The sequence below is a fragment of the Pongo pygmaeus genome, chromosome 20, assembly GCF_028885625.2.
Source record: "Pongo pygmaeus isolate AG05252 chromosome 20, NHGRI_mPonPyg2-v2.0_pri, whole genome shotgun sequence".
In the NCBI taxonomy this organism is placed as follows: Eukaryota; Metazoa; Chordata; class Mammalia; order Primates; family Hominidae; genus Pongo; species Pongo pygmaeus.
Window position 1 is genome coordinate 49,795,795 of NC_072393.2, and position 25,055 is coordinate 49,820,849.

At 39.3% G+C, this 25,055-nt stretch overlaps 1 protein-coding gene across 14 annotated transcripts; it reads left to right on the forward strand.

Annotated features, from left to right (window-relative positions):
* Nucleotides 1–3,197: 3,197 nt before the first annotated feature.
* ZNF283 (zinc finger protein 283) lies at nt 3,198–24,973 on the forward strand. Of its 14 annotated transcripts, XM_063658033.1 has the most exons (8): nt 3,235–3,375; nt 3,706–3,911; nt 4,131–4,210; nt 6,331–6,499; nt 7,376–7,439; nt 11,566–11,653; nt 13,114–13,240; nt 23,025–24,973. In XM_063658033.1, the coding sequence occupies exons 5-8, from the start codon at nt 7,426–7,428 to the stop codon at nt 24,725–24,727; spliced, it is 1,932 nt and encodes a 643-aa protein (XP_063514103.1). In that variant the 5' UTR covers nt 3,235–3,375; nt 3,706–3,911; nt 4,131–4,210; nt 6,331–6,499; nt 7,376–7,425; the 3' UTR covers nt 24,728–24,973. The 14 variants fall into 14 exon arrangements, with proteins under 14 accessions (XP_054319472.1, XP_063514104.1, XP_054319474.1 ...); XM_054463497.2 differs by lacking the exon at nt 6,331–6,499 and having other exon boundaries at nt 3,198–3,375; XM_063658034.1 differs by lacking the exon at nt 3,706–3,911 and having other exon boundaries at nt 3,233–3,375.
* The last annotated feature ends 82 nt before the right edge of the window (nt 24,974–25,055 follow it).

Genomic DNA, 25,055 nt, shown 5'->3' on the forward strand with positions numbered 1-25,055 from the left:
TGATCATACTGCCAAAAGCAACCTACAAATTCAAAGCAATTCCCATCAAAATACCGCCATCATTCTTCGCATAACTAGCAAAAGCAATCCTAAAATTCATATGGAACCAAAAAAGAGCCCGCATAGCCAAAGCAAGACTAAGCAATGGAGGCATCCCATTACCTGATTTCAAACTATAAGGTCATAGTCACCAAAACAGCATAGTACTGGTATAAAAATAGGCACATCGACCAATGGAACAGAATAGAGAACCCATAAATAAACCCAAATACAGTCAACTGATCTTCAACAAAGCAAACAAAAACATAAAGTGGAGAAAGGACACCCTATTCAAGAAATGGCACTGGGATAATTGGCTAGCCACATGTAGGAGAATGAAACTAGATCTTCATCTCTCACCTTATACAAAAATCAACTGAAGATGGATAAGGACTTAAATCTAAGACCTGAAACTGTAAAAATTCTAGAAGATAACATTGGAAAAAGCCTCCTAGACATTGGCTTAGGCAAGGATTTTGTGACCAAGAACCCAAAAGCAAACGCAATAAAAACAAAGGGCTTGGGACTTAATTAAACTAAAGAGCTTTTGCATGGCTAAAGGAACAGTCAGCAAAGTAAACAGACAACCCACAGAGTGGGAGAAAAATTTCACAATCTATACATCTGACAAAGGATGTATAGCAAGAAAAACAAACAATCCCATCAAAAAGTGCGCTAAGGACATGAATACACAATTCTCTAAAGAAAATATACAAATGGCAAACAAACATAAGAAAAAATACTCAACATCACTAATGATCAGGGAAATGCAAATCAAAACCACAGTACAATACCATCTTACTCCTGAACGAATGTCTATAATGGAAAAAAAATAGATGTTGCCGTGGATGCGGTGAACAGGGAATACTTATACACTGCTGGTGGGAATGTAAACTAGTAAAACCGCTATGGAAAACAGTGTGGAGATTCCTTAAAGAACTAAAAGTAGAACTACTATTTGATCCAGCAATCCCACTACCGGGTATCTAGAGGAAAATAAGTCATTATACAAAAAAGATACTTGTACACACATATTTACAGCAGCAGAATTCACAATTGCAAAAATGCTTAACAACCCAAATGCCCATGAATCAATGAGTGGATAAAAAAACTGTGGTAGATATATACAGTTGAATACTACTCAGCCATAAAAAGGAATGAATTAATGCATTTGCCTGGATTTATTTATTTTTCCTTTTTTTTTTTTTTTTTTTTTTAAGATGGAGTTTCGCTCTTGTCGCCCAGGCTTAGTGCAATGGCGCTATCTTGGCTCACTGCAACCTCCACCTCCCAGGTTCAGGCAATTCTCCTGCCTCAGCCTCCTGAATGGCTAGGATTATAGACACCCACCAGCATGCCTGGCTAATTTTCATATTTTTAGTAGAGACGGGGTTTCATCATGTTGGCCAGGCTGGTCTTGAATTCTTGACTTCAGGTGATCCAGCCGCCTCAGCCCTCAAAGTGCTGGGATTACAGGTGTGAACCACCACGCCCGGCCTGGAGACTATTATTCTAAGTGAAGCAACTCAGGAATGGAAAATCAAACATCGTATATTCTCACTCATAAGTGGGAGCTAAGGTGTGAGGATGCAAAGGCCTAAGAATGACACAGTGGACTTTGGGGACTTGGGGGAAAGGGTGGAAAGGGGGTGAGGGATAAAAGACTAAAAATTGGGTGCCATGTATACTGTTCAGGTGATGGGTGCACCAAAATCTCACAAATCACCACTGAAGAAGTTACTCATGTAACCAAACACCACCTGTTTCCTAAAAACCTATGGAAATAAAAAATTAAAAAAAATCAAAGACCCTCAAAATATTCAGAGTGGTACTTGTGAGAGTCATTGAGCAAGTAACATGGGAAGAGAGGAGGCTGCTTCCACCAGTGGTTTTGGAGGTGGAGCAGATGCTGATGATGATGAAGTCCCAGATGGGAAATGGGAATGGGTGCCGAGGAAAGCTCAAGGACCCTGCAGATGAGGACTCAGACCCACGATACTGGATGAGGCATCCATGTCACCATGGGAGTCAACCAGGGTAGTGGCCTCAGCTGAGGCAGGGGAAAAGCTGGGATCCAAGAGCTCTAGTCGTCTCTTGATAAGCAAGGGAGACCAGGAGGTGAGAGATGGCAGAGGATGAGAGAGGTGATATCAGTGACCAGAAAGAGGCCCTAAAAAGTAACTTCCTTTTCTTTCTGTTAGTTTTAATATAAAATTTTGCTTTAATATTTTTAGACAATTCTTTTTTAAAAAAATATTTATATCCAAAGGTTCTTACCACACCAACCACAGCCCCAATCTTTTTGCCCTAACCTCAGAATCAGTTAGTTGTCTCCTTTAAAACCTTCTCTCTCTCTCTCTCACACACACACATGCACACACACAAACACACACGAGAGAGAGAGGGAATATATAGTATTGTTTTTGGAGTATGAGTGTGTGCTTCAGAATAAATGGTTTCATACGCTATAAAAAATGAGATTCAAATTTTATAATCCATCAAGTTTTATTGGAACACAGCCATGCTGGATTGCTTGTGTATTGTTTATGGCCGCCTTTGCACTGACACAAGTCTCCACGGTCACAATATCCACTCACGACCACTTATTGTTGTCTTTCAATAGCGGCATATAAAAATCTGTAACACAGTTCATCTCACACCTAATAAAACAGACTCACACAGGCATAAATTTAGAAAACATCCCATGAACATAAACAGGTCCACGCAGGGTCCCAGACACCGAATCCAACTAAGAAACTCCCTCACAGCAAGACACGCCCATCTGTTCAATTGCCAGACACTGTTCCAGGTGCTCATACCCAGGTAAACTGGTAGTGTCGCGCAGGTCATTTCCAGGGAACCTACCCCAGATTCCCCTGCTCGCTCATGTCTAAGTCCCCAGACACCCCAGTCCCATCTTCGCCTGTTCTAGACTCCAGAATGCGTTCCTTAGCGAAAGCTGAGAACCTTTTAATTCGCTCTCAGTCAACACCAAAGACCCTCAAGCAAAAGCTAGAGCTCCCGGGCGTCTTCGGAAAAAGCGCTTTTGACAGCTGAAGCCAAGTTGCATGCTGGGAGCATCCCTGCTGTCCAGGTTTCAACTTCCGGAGACTCTCCCGCTGTGGACTACATTTCCCAGAAGTCTCCGGGACACAGGTCTTTTAGGGGCGGGGCGAGCTTGCCTGCCAGAAGCTCCTCTCCCAGCCTGCGAGCATTTCCAGGCTCTTGTTTCCCATCAGCCTCTGGGTCCAAACTAACCACGGGTCTCTGAGTCCAAACTAACCACGGGTCTCTGGGTCCTTTTCCGGTGTCCTTAAGGTTCTTGGACTCTGCATGGTGAGTTGGTCGTGTCCGTAGAAGTAATCAGCCCGGGTGAAGCTGGGAGGGCTCGCTGGCTTTACCGCGGCCCGATTGGAACCGGCAGTGAGGGTGGGGGTGGCATCGGGGGCGCTGGAGGTGGGGAGGGCTGGGTCACGGACAGAGCGTGTCGTGTCCGGATCCTCAAGCCTGTGTGCACGCGAGCAGCCGAGGGATAGTGTGTCTCAGACGGCGTGGCAGGGACGGGGCGTGTCTCCGCGGAGGTGGGTGCAGTTGTGAATGTGTGACGGGCTGACGGGGTGCGTGGCCGTATTTGTAAGTGTGATTTGCTTTGACCAAATGCTCTAGGTTCCCTTTAGCCTGTCTTCGGGCCTGCCACAATTAAATGACCGCAAGAAAGAAGTCTATGCTAAGCCCCATAATGAACGTTTCAAGCAAGAAGGATGAGAATTTTAGATCTGGAGGTGTCCTCGGGACAGGATCTTGTCAAGACCTGATGGGGAAGTTCTAGAGGTGGGATTTCTAGAAGAGGCGCCTCTAGGAGCTCTTTGGTGGTGAGCTACATGTTTCAGAGCCATTGCAAGCAGACCTCTGTCCCCAAGAATTGCCCTCAACACAGAGACAGACTCTAGCCTCCCTTTTCATTCCGTTTGGTTTTGTGTGGATGAAGGCAGAAGTGGCCCCAGAGGGTGTTTTGCTCTTCTTTTTCTTTTTTAATTAAGTCTGTGACGCGCTAGAAATGCTGATGTCTCATGTTACTGTTTTTCACCCAGTGCTGCCAGGTTGCCAGATTTCTAAGAAGGGGTTTGAAGAGGAGAAAAGGATTTTTGCATGTTTAGAAATCAAGGTTCAGGTGAGGTTTTTTATACATACTTTTAAAATACATGTACATACAATTACCTTTGCTTCTAGGTCATAAGTGACAGGAAGAATATATTCCAGTCATTAAGAAAACTGAACAAACGGGGCCAACACTGAAAATCAGTGGGCCTGAAACAATTTACACTTACCAGCTCTTGAACATCCTGTAGCTGTTATTCAATGTAATGAGACACGTTCACTGTCAAGATTCTCCTGTAAATCAACACAAATTAGATAAACCACCTTTCCAGTCACATGACCCACCATGCTGGTACATATTTCCTCCTAGTGGCCCCCTATTGTTCTTCTCAATCCTTACCCACCTGTTCATATGGCAAATTGTTCAAATACTTCAGTGCATTATGATACGCTGAAGAGTTATAGAAAGGCACCTCTTGTAGATTGCTATTAGAGCATTATTTTATACTATGATTATTTGAAGAGACTGGTAATTAGGTGGTGTTATATACAAATTATTTTTTATCTTTTCTGTAGTCATAATTTAAAAAAATTTTTTTTTAACTTTTTTTAGAGACAAGGTCTCACTCTGTTGCCCAGGCTGAGTGCAGTAGTACAGTCATAGCTCAGTGCAACCTTGAAGTCCTGGGCTCAAGTGTTCCTCTGGCCTTGGTCTCCCAAAGTGCTGGGACTGCAGGTGTGAGCCACCACGCCTGGCCCATAGTCATGATTCTTAAAGAAAGGCAAGGTATAAGGGATTTTAAGTAAGGGAATGTTTCTGGCAGTACATGACAATGTTGTCTGCTTTGTGAGGCTTTTAGGGGTGGAAATATGATTGAGCTTTGAGCATAGGGATTTGTAATTTGCACCAACAAGAGTGGGGACTTCCAGATAATCTTTAGATAGAAGTCTGTAACATTTCCAAGCATGACTTGTTTCAAGTCCAGCTTTGTGTGGCATGTAAGAAGCCGTACTATGTTGTAGTTAAAAATAAGTCTCTGGGGTTGGGCATGGTGGCTCACGCCTGTAATCCCAGCACTTTGGGAGGCTGAGGCAGGTGGATCATGAGGTCAGGAGATCGAGAACATCCTGGCTAACACGGTGAAACCCCGTCTCCATTAAAAATACAAAAAATTAGCTGGATGTAGTGGCGGGCGCCTGTAGTCCCACCTACTCGGGAGGCTGAGGCGGGAGAATGGCGTGAACCTGGGTGGTGGAGGGTGCAGTGAGCCAAGATTGCACCACTGCACTCCAGCCTGGGTGACAGAGAGAGACTCCATCTCAAAAAACAACAACAACAAAAAAATTAAGGCTCTGGATCCAAAGTATCTGAATTCAAATCCTGGCTCTGCCTGTTGGTAGCTGTGTGTACTTAGACAATTGATTCAGGCCCTCTGTGCCACATCTATAAAATAGGGACAGGGTAGTACTTACCTAATGGAGTTGATATGATGTAAGGTGAGTTATTATATGTAAAGCTTCGTAGAGCAGTGTCGTCCCCGTGATATGGGCTTACTGAATATTGAGTTGCTATTATTGGGCTCTTCTAGATTATTTCCCGTAAACTTTTTATAGATTAGAGTAACGGAAATATGAAGTTGATTGTGTGGGTGCTTGCAAATTAACTAAAAATAGTGGGGGGTGGGGGTGGTGGCTCACGCCTGTAATCCCAGCACTTTGGGAGGTCGAGGTGGGCAGATCACAAGGTCAGAAGTTCAAGACCGGCCTGGCCAGCATGGTGAAACTCCGTCTCTACTAAAAATACAAAAAATTAGCCGGGCATGGTGGTGGTTGGCTGTAGTCCCAGCTACTCAGGAGGCTGAAGCAGGAGAATTGCTTGAACCCAGCAGGAGGAGGTTGTAGTGCGCCGAGATCACGCCACTGCACTCTAGTTTGGGTAACAGAGCAAGACTGTCTCACACACACACACAAAAAAGTGACCAGATGCTCAAATGATCTAGGACAGGAAAACTTTGTTTTTGTTTAAACAGGGTCTTGGCCTTTTGCCTAGGCTGGAGTGCAGTGGCATGATCATGGCTCACTGTAGCCTTGGCCTCCTAGGCTCAAGCGATCCTCCCATCTCAGGCTCCCAAGTACCTGGGACTACAGGTATGTGCCATGAAGCCTGACCAGTTTTTTTTGTATTTTTTATAGAGAGGGGGTTTTGCTATGCTGCCCAGCCTGGTCTCTAACTCCTGGACTCAAGTGATCTGCCTGTCTCAGGCTCCTCAAGTGCTAGGATTACAGGCGTGAGCCACTGTGCCCAGCCTTACGACAAGAAGTCTTAACCTGAGGTCTTCTTGTTCCATTGACGAGCTTCCAGGTGACCAAAATCCCTTGAAATTGAGACTAAATTTTTGTAAATATATGTAAATGTGTTTTTTTAAGTGGGCAAAGTGTCTATAATTTCATGAGATTATCAAAAGTGACCATGACCCAAAAAGATCTAACTCCATTGTTCTGGAAAAAAGACCGTAATTGCTGGGAAAGAGCTTGAAAAATATTAGTGTCCAGCTGGGCGCAGTGGCTTGCGCCTGTAATCCCAACACTTTGGGAGGCCGAGGCGGGTGGATCACTTGAGGTCAGGAGTTCAAGACCAGCCTGACCAATATGGTGAAATCCCATCTGTACTAAAATTTCAAAAATTAGCCGGGCGTGGTGGCATGCGCCTGTAGACCCAGCTACTCAATAGGCTGAGGCAGGAGAATTGGTTGAACCTGGTAGACAGAGCTTGCAGTGAGCCAAGATTGCACCACTGCACTCCAGCCTGAGTGACAGAGCAAGACTCCATCTAAAAAAAAAAAAAAAAATTAGTGTCCAATAGAATGGAAATAGTCAAGTAAATTGCAGTATATCTAGTGATGGAATGATATGCACCTAATAAAAATTAAGTTTATAAAGAGTCAAAGGAAGGAAAAATATAAATGATACAATTTTAAGCAATCATTACAGTTATGAACAAAAGTGCTCAAGAATATTGTGTTATGTGTCAATCCCATCTAATAAGACAGGGTTTTGGAAGACATACTTCAAGGATTAAATTAAAATGTTACTTTAATTGGTCATTCACTGAAGAAGTGGAGAGGTGCAGCCATACTTACGGAGCATCTACTCTGTACCAAATACTGTTTTGTTTATGCACATTTATTTTCTTCCTCAGACTTTGAAGGTGGTTTATCTAATTTGTACTGATTTACAGGAGAATCTTGACAGTGAACGTGTCTCATTACATTGAATAACAGCTACAGGATGTTCAAGAGCTGGTAGGTGTAAATTGTTTCAGGCCCACTGATTTTCAGTGTTGGCCCCGTTTGTTCAGTTTTCTTAATGACTGGAATATATTCCTCCTGTCACTCAGTTTTTTACATTTGGAAATGTCTTTATAGTTCCAATTATGGAATTAATGCAGGCTTGGTCCAAAAAAAACTCAGCAGTCCAGGAGACATATAGAGAAGGAAGCTAAAAATCGCATCCTCTAGAGTTAATCATTTTTAATGTTTTGGTGTTTTTTTTTTTCTTTTTTGAGATAGTGTCTTATTCTGTCACCCAGGTTGGAGTGCAGTGGTGCAATGTCAGCTTACTGCAACCTCCACCTCCCAGGCTCAAGCGATCCCCCCACCTCAGAGGGAAGGTAGCTGGGACCACAGGTGTGTGCCACCATGCCCGGCTAATTTTTCATGTTTTTGGTAGAGATGGGGTTTCACCATGTTGCCCAGGCTGGTCTTGAACTCCTGAGCTCAAGCAATCTGCCTCCTTTGGCCTTCCAAAGTACTGGAATTACAGGCGTGAGCCACCACACCTGGCACTTTGGAATATTTTTATTTAAATCCTTTTTCCTTTGAGCCTATGGGTCTGGTTTTTTTTTCTGCAGAATAAAATTATAGTAATTGGTGATGTAAATGAATTGAAGACTCTTTAGTTCTTTGTTTGAAAAAGAAATCCAACCCAGATCTAGGTTTTATGTTAATCTTGAATATTTAGGGAGAAGAGGGAAGTACTAGTGATTCCCTTATTTGAAGACCTTCAAATATTTACAACTTCTGGGATTATAGAAATGTCATTTAAAAATGAATTACCAGGCAAAAAAGAGTTTTAGAATTAGATTATTTTAAAGGTTACCTCTACAGACAATGGCAATAATCTCCAATATACAGCCATCTTACAAAAAATACATTTTACAGATAATATTTCCAAGGACAGGTGTAAATACCAGGAGGTGGAATAAGAAGGTTCTGGTTGTAAATGTTTAAGTAAACCACCAATTTGTACAGAAGAGTAAGATTAAGCCTCTGGTTAAGTTCTCAGCTTGATACCTAATCAGGTTGTATTTTCTGATGCAGCTTAATGATGCTGAATCTCTGTGTATCTTCTGGGAGGAAGGGGTATTTTCCTCTGTATGTTTCTGAGAACCTGTTTTGCTCACATTGTTATTTAGGAAGAATAGCAGACTCAAGGCTGACCTGTGAAATTTGAGTTCACATTATAAGAAAACAGGTCTGAGAAAGACACATTTTACTGTGAGCAAAATAGAGTAGGCTTAAGTTTCTTTGTTATCATAACAGGATAAGGGACAGTAACATTCTTCATTTTCAATAATAATGATGAAAATGTGGCCAAGCCTGGTGGCTTGCACCTGTAATCTCAGCACTTTGGGAGGTCAAGGCAGGAGGATTCCTTGAGCTCAGGAGTTCGAGACCAGCCTGGACAACACAGTCAGACCCTGTCTTTACAAACAATTTTAAAGAAGAATCATTAGTGGGGCAAGGTGGCATGCACCTGTGGTTCCAGCTACTGGGGATGGAGGCTGAGGTGGGAGGATCACTTGAGCCCAGGAGGTTGAGGCCGCAGTGAGCTGTGTTTGTGCCACTGCACTCCAGCCTAGGCAACAGAGCAAGACCCTGTCTCTGAAAATAAATAAATAAATAAAAAAGACAACTTATAAACAATTATCATATACCATTCAGTATTTTGTATGGATTTGTTACTTACTCTTCTATGGTAGACACTGTTCTCACCCCTCTTATTGATGAGGAAACAGAGGTATTGAGAAATGGATAACTATCGAGCTCAAATTCACATCCTAAAGGTCTGACACCAGAACTTTTATCTTAATTTCAATAGAATATACCTCCCACATTATGTTAGTTACAAACCTGCCTGCCTAAGGAATTGATCATGCGTGTCTTTCTTCATCAATTAATATGAACCAACACCATCATAACTAATGAGGATATGGTGGGCCATAATTTATTAAACCTTTTGCTTACTATTACGTAGTTTCTCATTTTTGGTTACCAGAAATTATTTTTGGTTGAATACCCTTGTGTATTCATCTTGTGTGGTTCTTTCTTCTTTACCTGTTTCTTTTTTTTTTTTTTTTTCAGACAGAGTCTCGCTCTGTTGCCCAGGCTGGAGTGCAGTGGTGCGATCTTGGCTCACCACAAGCTTCACCTCCTGGGTTCACGCTATTCTCCTGCCTCAGCCTCCTGAGTAGCTGGGACTGCAGGCGCCCACCACCACACCCAGCTAATTTTTTTTGTAGTTTTAGTAGAGACGGGGTTTCACCATGTTAGGATGGTCTCGATCTCCTGACCTCGTGATCCACCCACCTCGGCCTCCCAAAGTGCTGGGATTACAGGCGTGAGCCACTGCGCCTGGCCCTTCTTTACCTATTTCTTAAGGATACATTTCTAGAAGTGAAGTTTTGGGTAAAGAATTTGCCCCAAATGCCCAACCCTGTGATACTTATACTTAAGGGGTAATACAGTGTTTGGAAGACATAGTTGTTACCTTGGAGACCAAATATGCCTTGGGGTAAGCATAAGGCAGTCAGCAGTCAGCAACAAAGGCCAGTAGGCAATCCAGGAGACCTGCTTTAGGAACTCATAGGAAGGCAGTTATAAGCAATACTGTTGAACCATGATCAAGCATTTGGAGGCAAATGGAATTTATTCTGTAAGGTTTATACTTTATAGTTTTTATTCTACTAATGTTGGTTGCAAAGTGAGCCGAATAGGATCAGGCGATTCAGTTATCTGGATTCAGTTATCTGGAGAGTACCATGTCTAAGACAGGTTCACATACGAAATAAATCCATCAGTCAAGATAGGAAAAGCAGAGTCAAAACCTCATTAATGGAAGGGGAACAAAAAAATAAATAAACCCCCCCCCCAAAAAAATGAAAAAAAAAGGATGAAATTCCTCAACTTATGCCATGGATATATTAATATCATTTCATTAATATTGTTCCATTAGTATTATTCCATTAATATATCCATGGCATAACTTGGGAAATTTCATCCTTTTTTTTTTCTAGGCAAGACATAGGCATATGTAGAAATTATACAGTTAGTGTAATGTATGACCATGGTTACAATGATTGTGTGGATTACCTAAACAGAAAACATTAGGATCATAATGAAAAGATAAATGTTGTTAATATATATAGATACATAATTTTATTTTTTATTATTTATTTTATTTATTTTTTTTGAGATGGAGTCTTGCCCTGTCACCCAGGCTGGAGTGCAGCGGCGCGATCTCGGCTCACTGCCAGCTCCGCCTCCCGGGTTCACACCATTCTGCTGCCTCAGGCTCCTGAGTAGCTGGGACTACAGGCGCCTGCCACCACGCCCAGCTAATTTTTTGTATTTTTAGTAGAGACAGGGTTTCACCGTGTTAGCCAGGATGGTCTCGATCTTCTGACCTCATAATCCACCCACCTCAGCCTCCCAAAGTGCTGGGATTATAGGCCTGAGCCACCACACCCGGCCTGTTTCTTTCTTGAGATGTATAACTTTCTAAACATTTTTTCATCTACTTATGTGATTGTCAGTCTTTCTGTATTGATATATATGTATTTTATAAATGTAATCATATCATAAATCTCATAACCTCCTTTTTCTATTGAGTATATCTTGATTATTTCCCTAAGTTAGCATGTACTCATTGCATGATGTTCTGTGTCATGAATATTCTGATATATGCATTAGAAAGTCAGCTTTTTGGGTTCCTGATGAATTCCTTATACATCCTGTCCAGCTCCCATGTTTTGACCAACTTCCTTCGGTCCTGAGCCCATGAAGGACGTTCTAGCTTGGACCGTGACAGGTATTCCTGAGAGGTAGGAATGGAAGGAGGATGATCTGATTTCCTGGCCAGGACTGAATTGTCGAATCCCAGGTCCAGATTCACATCCTCAGAACCAGACACTGCCAGAAACCTCCCTGCTGAAGACCTTTGGAGTTTAGGTGAAAGTTTGAATTCCATAAATGGTGCGTGGAGCGTGTAGCACAAACAGGCATGGAGAAGATAAGATCTTCTATTAGCGTAAGTCAGGATGGGATCACTGAGGCACACCTGGTTTAACACTTCGTTTTACCTCCCCAGTTCCGGCTTTTCTGGATTCTGTGCTTCACCAATAGAGGAATCCCATGGAGCATTAATTAGTTCTTGCAATTCCAGAACCATGACTGATGTAAGTTGGTATTTTTCTCTCCATGAAATACTGTGATTTTTAGGGCGTGTGAATCTTTTCATTAATTTTCCTTAGACCTATAGAACTTCTCCATAGACCCAAGTTTTCCACAGAGATAAGATGGACTTTGGGGTTGCTTGGTCTCAACCTCAGTTTATGTGAAGTTGCATGTGTTGGGAGGTGCTTCAGATTAGAGAGAGGGGAGTTAGTGGTTCTTTCCAGGAATTTCCTAAGAGATGAAGACCAGTGGTCTTTGGAGTCACCAAAGGACTCCACTACCAGTGGATTTTGAACCAGTTGACTTTGAAGTCATTTTGTCATCAACCAGGATGTGTAGGCCATGAGTGGCATTTGTGTCATGTGCAGCATCCTATATCAGTATCCTCATGTGTCCTGTATCAGTACTCTCTAACTCAGGAACAAGTAAAGTACTAAGTGAGGGGTAGTTGATAGTAACAGATAAGATGATGCCTAAGGTCTAGATGATAATATATTTCCACGATCAAGAAAATCTACAGAAGTTTTGTTCAGCCTAAAGGTACAGATATAATTGAGTGACTAAGCTCATATATTGAGAGGATAAAATGAATTGCAACAAATAAAAATATTGTTTATTCATGATAAGAAAAAATGCTTATGATGTAATCTGATGTATTTGAGTCTTGATGATAGTCGCTAATTTAATGGGAATCATTTTTATAAAATAAAGATTTTGTAGTACATTTGGAAAAATGTTTCCATGTTTTCCTATTTCTTTCTTTCTTTTTGAGACAGAATCTTGCTCTGTCACCCAGGCTGGAGTGCAGTGGCACAATCTCGGCTCACTGCAACTTCTGCCTCCTGGGTTCAAGTGATTCTCCTGCCTCAGCCTCCCAAGTAGCTGGGATTGCAGGCATCTGCCACCACACCTGGCTAATTTTTGTATTGTTAGTAGAGATGGGGTTTCACATGTTGGCCAGGCTGGTCTCGAACTCCTGACCTCAAGTGATTTGCCCACCTGAGCCTCCCAAAGTGCTTGGGATTACGGGCATGAACCATTGCACCTGGCCTTGTTTTTATTTCTTAAAGGGGAAAGATGGTGAGCAATTCACTTTTACAAAGAATTTATGAGGAAGGTACATAGCACATTGTAAATATGCATGATGTATATACATACACTTTTTATTTAACAGAGAAGAAACTGAGATTTTTAAAATATATTACCAGACAGATCTGGATAGCTGAGTTATCTTACAGTATCCGGGAGGTTTTTTCTGCTATAACAAGATTCTTGTAGAACATGTTGACATCCAGCTTTAGTCACAGATTTTCTTGCTTTTTTCTACCTATATCAGAGGCTTTCAGCCTACTTGATTGTTATATTTCTCCCCCTCTTTGTAGTTCATCCTTTGTACCCTTTTTTTTCCTCTTGGAAATGTTTTCTTTAATTTCACAAGTAATACCTGGGTTTTTGGTTTTAGGGGTTGGTGACATTCAGGGATGTGGCCATCGACTTCTCTCAGGAGGAGTGGGAATGCCTGGACCCTGCTCAGAGGGACTTGTACGTGGATGTAATGTTGGAGAACTATAGTAACTTGGTGTCACTGGGTAAGGTCATCTGCCTGAAATAATTTAGAGTCTCCTCTTTGCATCATCAGCTTTCTGCACTGGAAATTACAGGGCTGTCTTTGAAGAAACCAGGTGAATTTCTTCTCCCCCTTCCCAAGGGCATGCTTTTATACTTGCTGGGTTAGAAATGGGTTCGTTAAACACGTTGATCTTCCCCATCCCTCAGTGAGCTTTACACCGTTCTCGGGCCCTCCCTGCAATCACCTCTCTCCTTTAATGGCCAAGGGGCTGGATTTGCATTATAGGACATTTATTTCATAACCATGGCAAAGAAACCGGATTTCATAAATTCTGCAAATATTATATCGAATGTCTACTCTTGGCCAGCCTTGTGCTGAGCACTATCAATTGAATCATGAACAAGCTTTGATAACTTGCCCATTTTCATGCAGTTTACTTTGTAGTAAAGGAGAAACATCAAATAAGTAAATTTATAAATAGATAAATAGTATGTAATGAGGCAAAGTCTTTGGAAAAGGTAAACAGCATAAGGGAATAGAAAATGATGAGGACTGACAGGGCTAATTTAGGTAAGATAGTCAGGGAACGCTTTCTTGAACAGAGATGTGGAGCCTGGGATCTAGCTATGTGAATATCTGGTGGAGGAACAGATCAATCACAGTGAACAGCAAATGCAAAGGCCCTGTTGTTGGAAAGGAACTTTACCAGAACTCTAGAGTAGAGTTATTAAAGGAACATGTACTAAGAAATTATGCCAGGGAGATAGGAAGGGGCCAGATAATATATTGTTTTGTTGTTCCTGTTTGTGGAATTTGGATTGTTTAGTCTCTTACAGTCTGAAACAGTTCACATGTCTTTCCTTGACTTGCATATATGTCTGTGATGTTTTTGAAGATTACAGGCCAGCTATTTTGTATAGTGTTCCTCAATTTGGGTTTGTCTGCTCTTTCTTCATGATTAGATTTAGAGTATGGATCTTTGGCAGGATTATCACAGAACTGATGCTGCGTTCTTCTCCCTGCATTTTGTTGGGTAGTGTGAATAATTTTTCATTACTCATGTTATTCACTCTGAGTACTTGATTAAGGTGGTGTCTGCTGGCTTCCTCCTTGTGCAGTTGCCCTTTATCCCTTCCATAACTATTTTGTGGGGAGGAACTTTGAAACTATTAAATATTGTGGAACTGGGCACAGTGGTGGCTCACACCTGTAATCCCAGCACTTTGGGAAGCTGAGACAGTTGGATCGCTTGAGGCCAGGAGTTCGAGACCAGCATGGGCAGCATGGCAAAACCCCATCTCTACAGAAAATACAAAAATATTTGCTGGGCTGTGGTGGTGCGCTCCTTTAGTCCCAGCAACTGGGGAGGCTGAGGTGGCTGGATTGCTTGAACCTAAGAGGTTGAGGCTGCAGTGAGCTGAGATTGTGTCACCACACTCCAGCCTGGGTGACACAGTAAGACTCTACCTCAATAAATAAATAAATATTGTGTTCCTCTTTAAACTTTCCATTTATTCATATGTTGGATTTCTAGTCAATGGGCTATATTCTGTTTTTTTTTCTGTTATTTATTTTGAAGCTCAAAGTGTTGGAGCTTGTCCAGATTTAGTCAGTGGGAATCCTTTCATGATATGGCTTTTTGGCACATCTCCGTCACTCTTTGAGTACCTCCTGGTTTTCTGATAAACAAGGTGTTAGAGGTTCATCTTGTATGAAATTTCCCTGCTCTAGTTTTACAATCAGCTATTGCTTTGAAGTGCCTGGTTACTTTAACACAGATTTATAGTTATTATTTTATGCATTTGTCTTTCAAATCAATAAATCAAAAGTACAATAATACTAACTTTTATATTTACTCATGTAGTTACCTTTAGCAATGTTCTTTATTTCTCCTTATGGCTTCTAATTACTGTTTAGTGTCCTTTCACTTTAGCCTGAAACACTCTAACATTTCTTCTAGAGTAGGTCTACTGGTAATCACCTCCTTCAACTTTTGTTTTTTCTGGAAATGCCTTAATTTCACCTTTATTCTTAAAGGACAGTTTTTGCTGATATAGAATTCTTGATTGACAGTTTTTTTTCTTTTGGACTTTTCAATATACCATCCTACTACTTTCTGTTCTCCATGGTTTCTGATGAGAAATTAGCTGTTAATCTTGTTGCAGATTCTTGTATGTGGTAGGCTGCTGCTTTCTTCCTGTGTTCTGAAGTCTTTTTGTCTTTGGGTTTCCATAATTTGACAATAATGTGTCTAGATATGAATCTCTTTGAGTTTATCATGTCTGAAGTTGTTAAGCCTCTTGGATGTGTGTATTCCTGCCTTTTGTCAGATTTTGGAAGGTTTCTGACATTTTTTCTTCAAATTTTTTTCTGTACTTTTATCTCGTTTTTCTGGGACTCATATGATGTGTATGTTGGTGTGCTTGATGGTATCCCATTGATCCCTCAGGCTCTCTTCACTGTTCATTATTCCTTTTTCTTTTTGCTTCTCTAGTGCAATAATTTCAAATGACTCATTTTCAAGTTTGCTGAGTCTTTCTTCTGCTGAATCCAGTATTGAAATTTTCATTTCAGTTACTTTACTCCAGAATTTATTTGGTTCCTTTTTTTAAATAATTTCTATCCTTTTATTGATATTTTCATTTTGTTCATACATTGTTTTCCTGATTTCCTATAGCTCTTGGTCCATGGTTTCTGTAGCTCATTGAGCATATTTGGATAGTTCATTTAATGTCTGGGCTTCCTCTGGCATGGTTTCTGTCAGATTCTTTTTTTTCTTTTGAACGGGCCCCCTATTTTCCTGTTTTAGTGTGCTTTGTAATTCTTTTGTTAAAACTGGGCATTTTGAGTATTATAATGTAGTACCTCTGGAGATTCAATTTTCCCATTCCTCAGGCATAGCTGATTTCTGCTTGTCGAGGGCTGGAGCTGTCAGACTTTTTCAAACTCTTTGCAAATTGTATATTCCTTATTGTATGTGGTCACTGAAGTTTCTGTTCCATCATCTCTGCAGTCAGTTAGTACCAGACAAAGATTTACTTAAATATCTGGCTGTAAAAACGGGAGGAAAAAAAGGTCCATTAGCCCTTTAAATCTTCCAATAGATACTTCTGGGGAAAGCTGCTGTGGCTGATGGGGCTAAAATCAAGACAGTCATCTGTGCTGGTCCCTCGGAGTAACATAAAACCCACCAAACTGCACAACCCTGAATTTTTTGGAAGACAGGGTCACACTGCCCACCCAGGTCCCAACCGGCTGTTCCAGGAATACAGGCTGCTCTCCCCACAGCTGTGGTGGGGCTGAGGAGTGAAGGAAGTGATTAGTTGGTACACAGCATTCCAGGCACATAGGCCTCTCATCCCATAGCATTGGCTGGACTGATAAATGGGGGATGGTGGCTTGCACAAGCCACTCTTTCATCTAAGAATAGTAGCCTCTTTATTCTTCTAGCACTCCCCTTGTTGTTGTGGAAGTGCCTGATAAGGGTCCAGAGTTAAGAGTTTGTGGATGCCAGTCTCTCTCTGTATTTTTTTTTTTCTGAGATGGAGTCTCGCTCTGTCACCCAGGCTGGAGTGCAGTGGTGCAATCTCGGCTCACTGCAAGCTCCGCCTCCCAGGTTCACGCCATTCTCCTGCCTCAGCCTCCCGAGTAGCTGGGACTACAGGTACCCGCCACCACGCCTGGCTAATTTTTTTTCTACTTTTTTTTTTTTTTTTTTTTTTTTAGTAGAGATGGGGTTTCACCGTGTTAGCCAGGATGGTCTCGATCTCCTGACCTCGTGATCCACCCGCCTCGGCCTCCCAAAGTGCTAGGATTACAGGTGTGGGCCACCGCGCCTGGCCGATGACAATCTCTCTTTCCAGCTCAATTGTTGCTTTGATGGAGGGACCAGCCCTTAGAGCTTCCTATTTCATCATTTTGTGTGACATCACTCCTACATATTCATTTAATGTCACTATTGATATGGTTGGATTTCACTTTACCATCTTGCTATTTTTTGTTTCACTAGTTCTTTCTTTTGTTTCCACCTTCTTGGATTCATCAAGTATTTTTTAGTATTCCATTTTATCTCATCTGTTATCTTTTGCTGTATTATTTGTATTTACTTTTGGGATTACAATATGCATCCTTAATTTAGCATGGTCTACTTGAAATTAACAACATACTACTTTGTTGTATAATGTAAGAATTTTACTAATCTGTAAACTTCATTCAGCCTGAAGAGCTTCCTTTAGCATTTCTTGTGTCGTGTGGCTACTAGCAGCTAATTCTATCTTTTTTCTTTTTTTTTTTTTTTTGAGACAGTCTCACTGTGTCCCCCAGGCTGGAGTGCAGTGGCATGATTTTGGCTCACTGCAGCCTCTGCCTCCCAGGTTCAAGCAATTCTCGTGCCTCAGCCTCCAAAATAGCTGGGATTACAGGCGTGTGCCACCATGCCTGGCTAATTTTTGTATTTTTAGTAGAGACAAGGTTTCACTATGTTGGCCAGGCTGGTTTTGATCTCCTGACCTCAGATGATCCACCTGCCTTGGCCCCCCAAAGTGCTGGGATTACAGGCATGAGCCACCACACCCAGCCTTCATCTTTCTTATTTTTGAAGGATATTTTTACCAGATATGAATTTCCCAACTGATATATTTTCTCTTTTAATTAGCTTCAAAAATGTTCCATTATCTTCTGAACTCTATTGTGTATAATGATTAGACAGCTATGATTCTTATTGTTCATTTGATATATACTTTATTCTCTGTTGTTAAGTTTTTTCTTTATTTTTGGTCTGTAACAATCTGACTATAAAGTTCTAGATATGGTTCCTTTACATTTATTGTGCTTCACTTTCCCTTACCTTGATCAGTGGGTTGATTTTTTTATTGAATTTGGAGAAATTTCAACCATTGTATCTTCAAATAATTTTTTCTGCTTCTTTAGTACTTTTCCTCCTCCTAAGACTCCAATTATATGTGTGTTAGACCACTTATACGGTGCCACCAGTCACTGAGGTGCAACCCCCAGTCTTTTTACTCTTTGTACTTCAGTTTGGTAATACCTATTTACCTGTCTTCAAGTCACTGTTTTTTTTTTCTTTGATAGTGTCCAATTATTGTTAAGCCTATCCAATAAAGATTTCATTCCACATACATTTTGTAGTTATAGAATTTACATTTGGTTTTGTGGGTCTGCTTTTATTGACTGTATTTTTTCTAAATCTTGTGTCAAATTTTCCTGCTTCTTTACCAGTCTTACAATTTCTTATTGTATACTGGCCATTGTAGATGCCATGTTATAGTGACTTGGGGATTTTATTATCTTCCTAATAATTATTTAGAACTGTTCAGTCAAGCAGTTAAATTAATAGCAGATCACAATGATCTTTTTAAGAATTGATTTTTGAAGGCAGGTATAGTTTGGCTTTATCCTTAGTCCTGGACATAATTCTTACTCTAGGTAGGGCAGTGGTTCTCAAACTGTGGACTGAAGACCCCTGGGAGTCCCCAAGAACCTTTCAGTGGGCCAAACCTTTCACAAAGTGAAAAATATTCTCATAACAATACTGAGAGGTTTGCCTTTTTCACTGTGGTGACACTTCCACTGGTGGTGTAGAAGCCATGGTGAATATTCTCTGCTTTAGCATGAGCAAAGGCAGAGGCACCAAATAGTACTAATAATGATCATATTCTTTACCTCCACACACAAAGAAAATGTGTTAAGAAAAAACCCATTTTCACTTAAGAACATCTTGAAGAAGGAGTATTCATTTTATTAAATCTCAACCCTTGATTATATATACATTTAAAAAATATTCTATGTAATGAAATGGGAAGTATCGATTAAGGTCTTCTGCTGTATACCAAAGTATGATGGTTGCCTTGAAGAAAACCACTTGTACAGTTGTTTAAGTTGTGAGTTAAAGGCCAGGCTCTGTGGCTGATGCCCGTAATCCCAGCACTTTGGGAGGCCAAGGTGGACAGATCACAAGGTCAAGAGATCGAGACCATCCTGGCCAACATGGTGAAACCCCATCTCTACTAAAAATACAAAAATTAGCTGAGCATGATGGCACGCGCCTGTAGTCCCAGTTACTCGGGAGGCTGAGGCAGGAGAGTCGCTTGAACCCAAGAGGCAGAGGTTGCAGTGAGCCAAGATCGTGCCACTGCATTCCAGCCTGGTGACAGAGTGAGACTACGTCCCCCCAAAAAAACTGTGAGTTAAACCAACCGCTTTTTTGACAAAACACCATATTTTTCACCAAAGAATGACAAACTTTGTTTGTTCAGACTTGGGCAGTAGGAAAACATTTTCTTGCAAGTGAGCCTGTCACTTCAAAAATAACTAATATTTGTTGCCAATGATATAATTCAATCTGTCATGTTAAAATTAGAATTTTGTAAAATGTTTATTCATAATTGTGAGCTTTATAGCTTCCTAATACATAAATATTTTCTTTTATGAGATGGGTGGTAATATTAACATGTGATTTTTTGATGTTGTATAATGAACTATGTCAACATTTCAAAGATCTGCATAACTCCTTGAATCAGTATTTTCCAAATGACCAGTGTATGATGTTACAAAATTACGCATGGATAAAAGATTATTCAAAGTGCAATGATTTTAATGTAACATAGTGTGAAAAGTTCACAGATATGATTTTATATTCCACATTGCACTTAACCTACCAGACACTACCATTTCTTAAGTTTTAGGGTAGTGTCAAAGAAAAATATCCACAGTTATCTGCATGGACTAGTAAAATATTCTGCCATTTTCCAACTATGTGTCCATGAGAGGCTAGATTTTCTTCATATACTTCATATATATGATTTTCTTCATATATTTCAACCTAAATAACATATTGTCATAGATTGAATGCAGAAGCAGATATGAGAATCCAGGTGTCTTTTATTAAACCATTCATTTAAAAGATTTGAAAAAATTTAAAACATCTTTTGTTCTGTTTTAGAAAAGATTATTTTTATAACAAAGCATTTATGTTAACAGTTAATGGTTTATTGTTATTTTAAGTGAATTAATAAATATCTTAAAATTTCTCTGTTTAAATTTTTAACATGACAAATATCAAAATATATAACTACATAAACTAAAAGTCTTTTGGGTCCTCAATAATTTTTTTTGACATTTAAAAAGAAGTTAAACCCATATTTATTTACTGACACCGTAAAACCTTACATAAAACATGAGTAGTAAGTAACTAAAATGTTAAATCTAAATCTATAATGTTAAATTAAAATCTAAGCCTTACATAGAAATTAAAATTCGCTAAACTACTGATGCTATGTTGTACAAAACTGTACTCCTTTTAGTTCATAATTGGTCACCTCCATATTCAGTTGAAATATTAGGTTGGTCAGCTTAAATACTGTGGCTTTGTTTTGGTTATCCACAGAATCTTTACACCCAAATGTTAATGCATAAAAAGCAGCAAGACATTGTTAAATGAAACAGCAATAGTGCATTTTAGACCTGTGACCAACTATATATGATTAAACTTACTTCCCACATTCACATCACAATAATCATCCATCATTTAATAGCTCAACCAAAATTTTATACAGTCATCAACAGGCAAGGCACATGAAAACCCCTCACAACCAAGAATGATTTGGGCCCAAATGTCAGTAGATTTGAGTTTGGAAAAACCTTCTTGTAGTTGTTAAGGCTCACTGGCTCTGGTTAATTTAATAAAATAAACAACAATTTCATAATGGAAAAAAATTAAATCCTCTATTGAGGTATAAAACCTAATTAATTTATAAGGATGAAGTAAGTGACTACCTTGAAGTCAAAACACATTATGGACAATGAAAGAGTATTATGATTGTTCCAAACTGACAAGGGTATTTAAACCTACGTACACAATCTTTCTTAAAATTAATTTATAGAAAGTCATAACCTGTGGGTACGTGAATATGAATATACATTTTCTCCAACTTGACAAGTGCATTATTGCTGGGACAGGTACCTTTTAATAACAAGTAACTTATTAGCCTAGAAAGGCCAAACTTCTCTTTTTATTGTCAGCTTTTGGTTTTTAATATACCTGGGGTTATATAAACAAAAACACAGTCATAGTAGTTTTGGGCTAAGTAAATTCTGGATTATGTCAAAGAAACCTGATTGTTTCTAGTATCTTTTGTAAGCGAAAGAGCAAATCTTTGTGCTTGCTCAGTGGCCTTTTAGGAAACCTGAAAGGCAGATTTTATGTGAAAGACATAATCTGTTACAATCTGTTTCATTATTCTGAATTTGGAAAAGGCATTAACAAAGAGTTGTCAGAGGAGCTTTTGACAAGAACAATAGTTGTGACTAATTAATCAGAACATCAACACAATATTTAAAATAATGAGAAGGTAGCAAGATTTTAATTTTTATTTAAATAAAAAATTCTGTTCTATTTAAAAATAGTTTAAATGTGTAGTATAAGGTAGCTAAAAGCCTGAAAATTATTTGACTCTTAAAATTTGAAGTATATACAGAAGTGTGGCAAAATTATGCAGATTTATTTTCTGCATGTATTGAAGAAAAAGAATAATACTTTAATTTCCTCATACAGAGTGGACAGTTTACTCCACGATCATCATTTTCCTTTAGCTAGCAGTCTTTTCTATCATATCATACTTATGTCACTTTTTTCATACATTATGATATGACATAGCATTTCCCATATGCATTTAAACCTGCTAATATTGTCAATATACCATGCTGAATGACACTATAATTTAAAGCTTTATTTTCAATTTTAAAATATAATTAACAGTATTAATGTGTTATAAGATGATGTGTGTATCACATTGATTTTTGACAGGGTAATTTGAGCTTAGTTGAGTGAAAATATGTTTAACAATGGTCAAGAAATAAGTAAACTTAATTGAAAAATAACTCAAAATATTTGTTCTTCCTCTTTTATGAATATCTTCTTAGGAACTTTTTGTGCAACCAGAAATTATTTATTAGTAACTCTCAAGATCATTTTGTCTAAGTGAATTAGAGATCTTATAATTTAAAGTGATCCTTAAATAGCAATATAACTACTGTTGATTTTTAAAATTGATAGACATTTAAAATTTTTAAATAAGGTTAAATCTATAGATTCACATAATTGCAGCATTATATGAAGTTATAAAAATCAATCCTTTTATAAAAATTCTGGGTAATAAATCTAAGTAAATGTAAAATTTAAATTTAATTGAACTTCATATTTTTATAATTGTGAACATTTGTGAAAGCAATGTTTGCTTTATCTCAGGGGTTGGAAAACTCTGGCTCTGGAGGCCAAATCCACCTGGTTTTGCAAATAAAGTTGTATTGGGACATAGTCTTGCCCATTTGTTTATATGTTTACATATTGCCCATGGCTGCCTTGATAAAATGGCAGAGTTGTGACCATTGAGTTGTTAGACAAAAGAGTTGTTAGACAAAACAAAATCAGCCAAAGCTCATTATAAGAATTTGATTCCCATTAAGATACATTGGATGACCACAACTGGACACATAAGGGCTTGATTGATGGAAGCTGACATTTGGTTTGAGGGAACATCAGCGTGGGAAAATGAGGGACTTGTTGAAGTGACCTCTGTGGAATCCTCCAGAAAACTATAAAATCAGAACATTAAGATCACAAGAGCTGCAAAATCAAGGCTGAGTTTGTTATTTAATAGGGGAGTGCCTTAATGCCCAGGAGTGAGTTCAGTAAGTCTCCTAATTTGTCTTTTATTTCTACTGTAGTTTTTTTTTTTTTCCCTAGCAAAGGAAATAAAATGTGTGGTTTTCTTGTTTTCTTTCAGATTTGGAGTCAACAACATATGAGACCAAAAAAATATTTTCAGAAAATGATATTTTTGAAATAAATTTTTCCCAATGGGAGATGAAGGACAAAAGTAAAACCCTTGGCCTTGAGGCATCCATCTTCAGAAATAATTGGAAGTGCAAAAGCATATTCGAGGGACTAAAAGGACATCAAGAGGGATACTTCAGTCAAATGATAATCAGCTATGAAAAAATACCCTCTTACAGAAAAAGTAAATCTCTTACTCCACATCAAAGAATTCATAATACAGAGAAATCCTATGTTTGTAAGGAATGTGGGAAGGCTTGCAGTCATGGCTCAAAACTTGTTCAACACGAGAGAACTCATACAGCTGAAAAACAATTTGAATGTAAAGAATGTGGGAAGAATTATTTAAGTGCCTATCAACTCAATGTGCATCAGAGATTTCATACTGGTGAAAAACCCTATGAGTGTAAGGAATGTGGGAAGACCTTTAGTTGGGGATCAAGCCTTGTTAAACATGAGAGAATTCACACTGGTGAGAAACCCTATGAATGTAAAGAATGTGGGAAGGCCTTTAGTCGTGGCTATCACCTTACCCAACATCAGAAAATTCATATTGGTGTGAAATCTTATAAATGTAAGGAATGTGGGAAGGCCTTTTTTTGGGGCTCAAGCCTTGCTAAACATGAGATAATTCATACAGGTGAGAAACCTTATAAATGTAAAGAATGTGGGAAGGCCTTCAGTCGTGGCTATCAACTTACTCAGCATCAGAAAATCCATACTGGTAAGAAACCTTATGAATGTAAAATATGTGGAAAGGCTTTTTGTTGGGGCTATCAACTTACTCGACATCAAATATTTCATACTGGTGAGAAACCCTATGAATGCAAGGAATGTGGGAAGGCTTTTAATTGCGGATCAAGTCTTATTCAACATGAAAGAATTCATACTGGTGAGAAACCTTATGAATGTAAAGAATGTGGAAAGGCCTTTAGTCGTGGCTATCACCTTTCTCAACATCAGAAAATCCATACTGGTGAGAAACCTTTTGAATGTAAGGAATGTGGGAAGGCCTTTAGTTGGGGTTCAAGCCTTGTTAAACATGAGAGAGTTCATACTGGTGAGAAATCCCATGAATGTAAAGAATGTGGAAAGACCTTTTGTAGTGGGTATCAACTTACTCGACATCAAGTATTTCACACTGGTGAGAAACCCTATGAATGTAAGGAATGTGGCAAGGCTTTTAATTGTGGATCAAGCCTTGTTCAACATGAGAGAATCCATACAGGGGAGAAACCCTATGAATGTAAAGAATGTGGGAAGGCTTTTAGTCGTGGCTATCACCTTACTCAACATCAGAAAATTCATACCGGTGAGAAACCTTTCAAATGTAAGGAATGTGGGAAGGCCTTCAGTTGGGGTTCAAGCCTAGTTAAGCATGAGAGAGTCCATACTAATGAGAAGTCTTATGAATGTAAAGACTGTGGGAAGGCCTTTGGTAGTGGCTATCAACTTAGTGTTCATCAGAGATTTCATACTGGTGAGAAGCTTTATCGATGTAAGGAATTCGGGAAGACCTTTACTCATGGCTCAAAACTTGTTCATGAGAGAACTCATAGTAATGATAAACCCTACAAATATAAAGAATGTGGGGAAGCCTTTCTGTGGACAACTTACTCAAATGAGAAAATTGATACTGATGAAACCTTATGATTGACAGTTGTAAAAGAACATTTTGTGTGTGTGTACAGACAACTTAATAAGAACTCTAAAGAAACCTTGTGAATGTAAGGGATGTGCAAAAGCCATTCATTTCTGTTTATGGACAATTATCTTGCTATCCAGCAATTCATACTAGTGAGAAATATTTTGAATATAACTAATATGAAAAGGCCTTTAGACTTCTGTACAGTCTTATTGGATATCAATTTATACTGATGTAAAATCATTTAAATGTAAGGAATGTGTGAAGATCTTTATTCATGACACAAAGTCTGATTAACATCAGATAATTGGTATTTGTTAAAAAGAGTTTAAATGG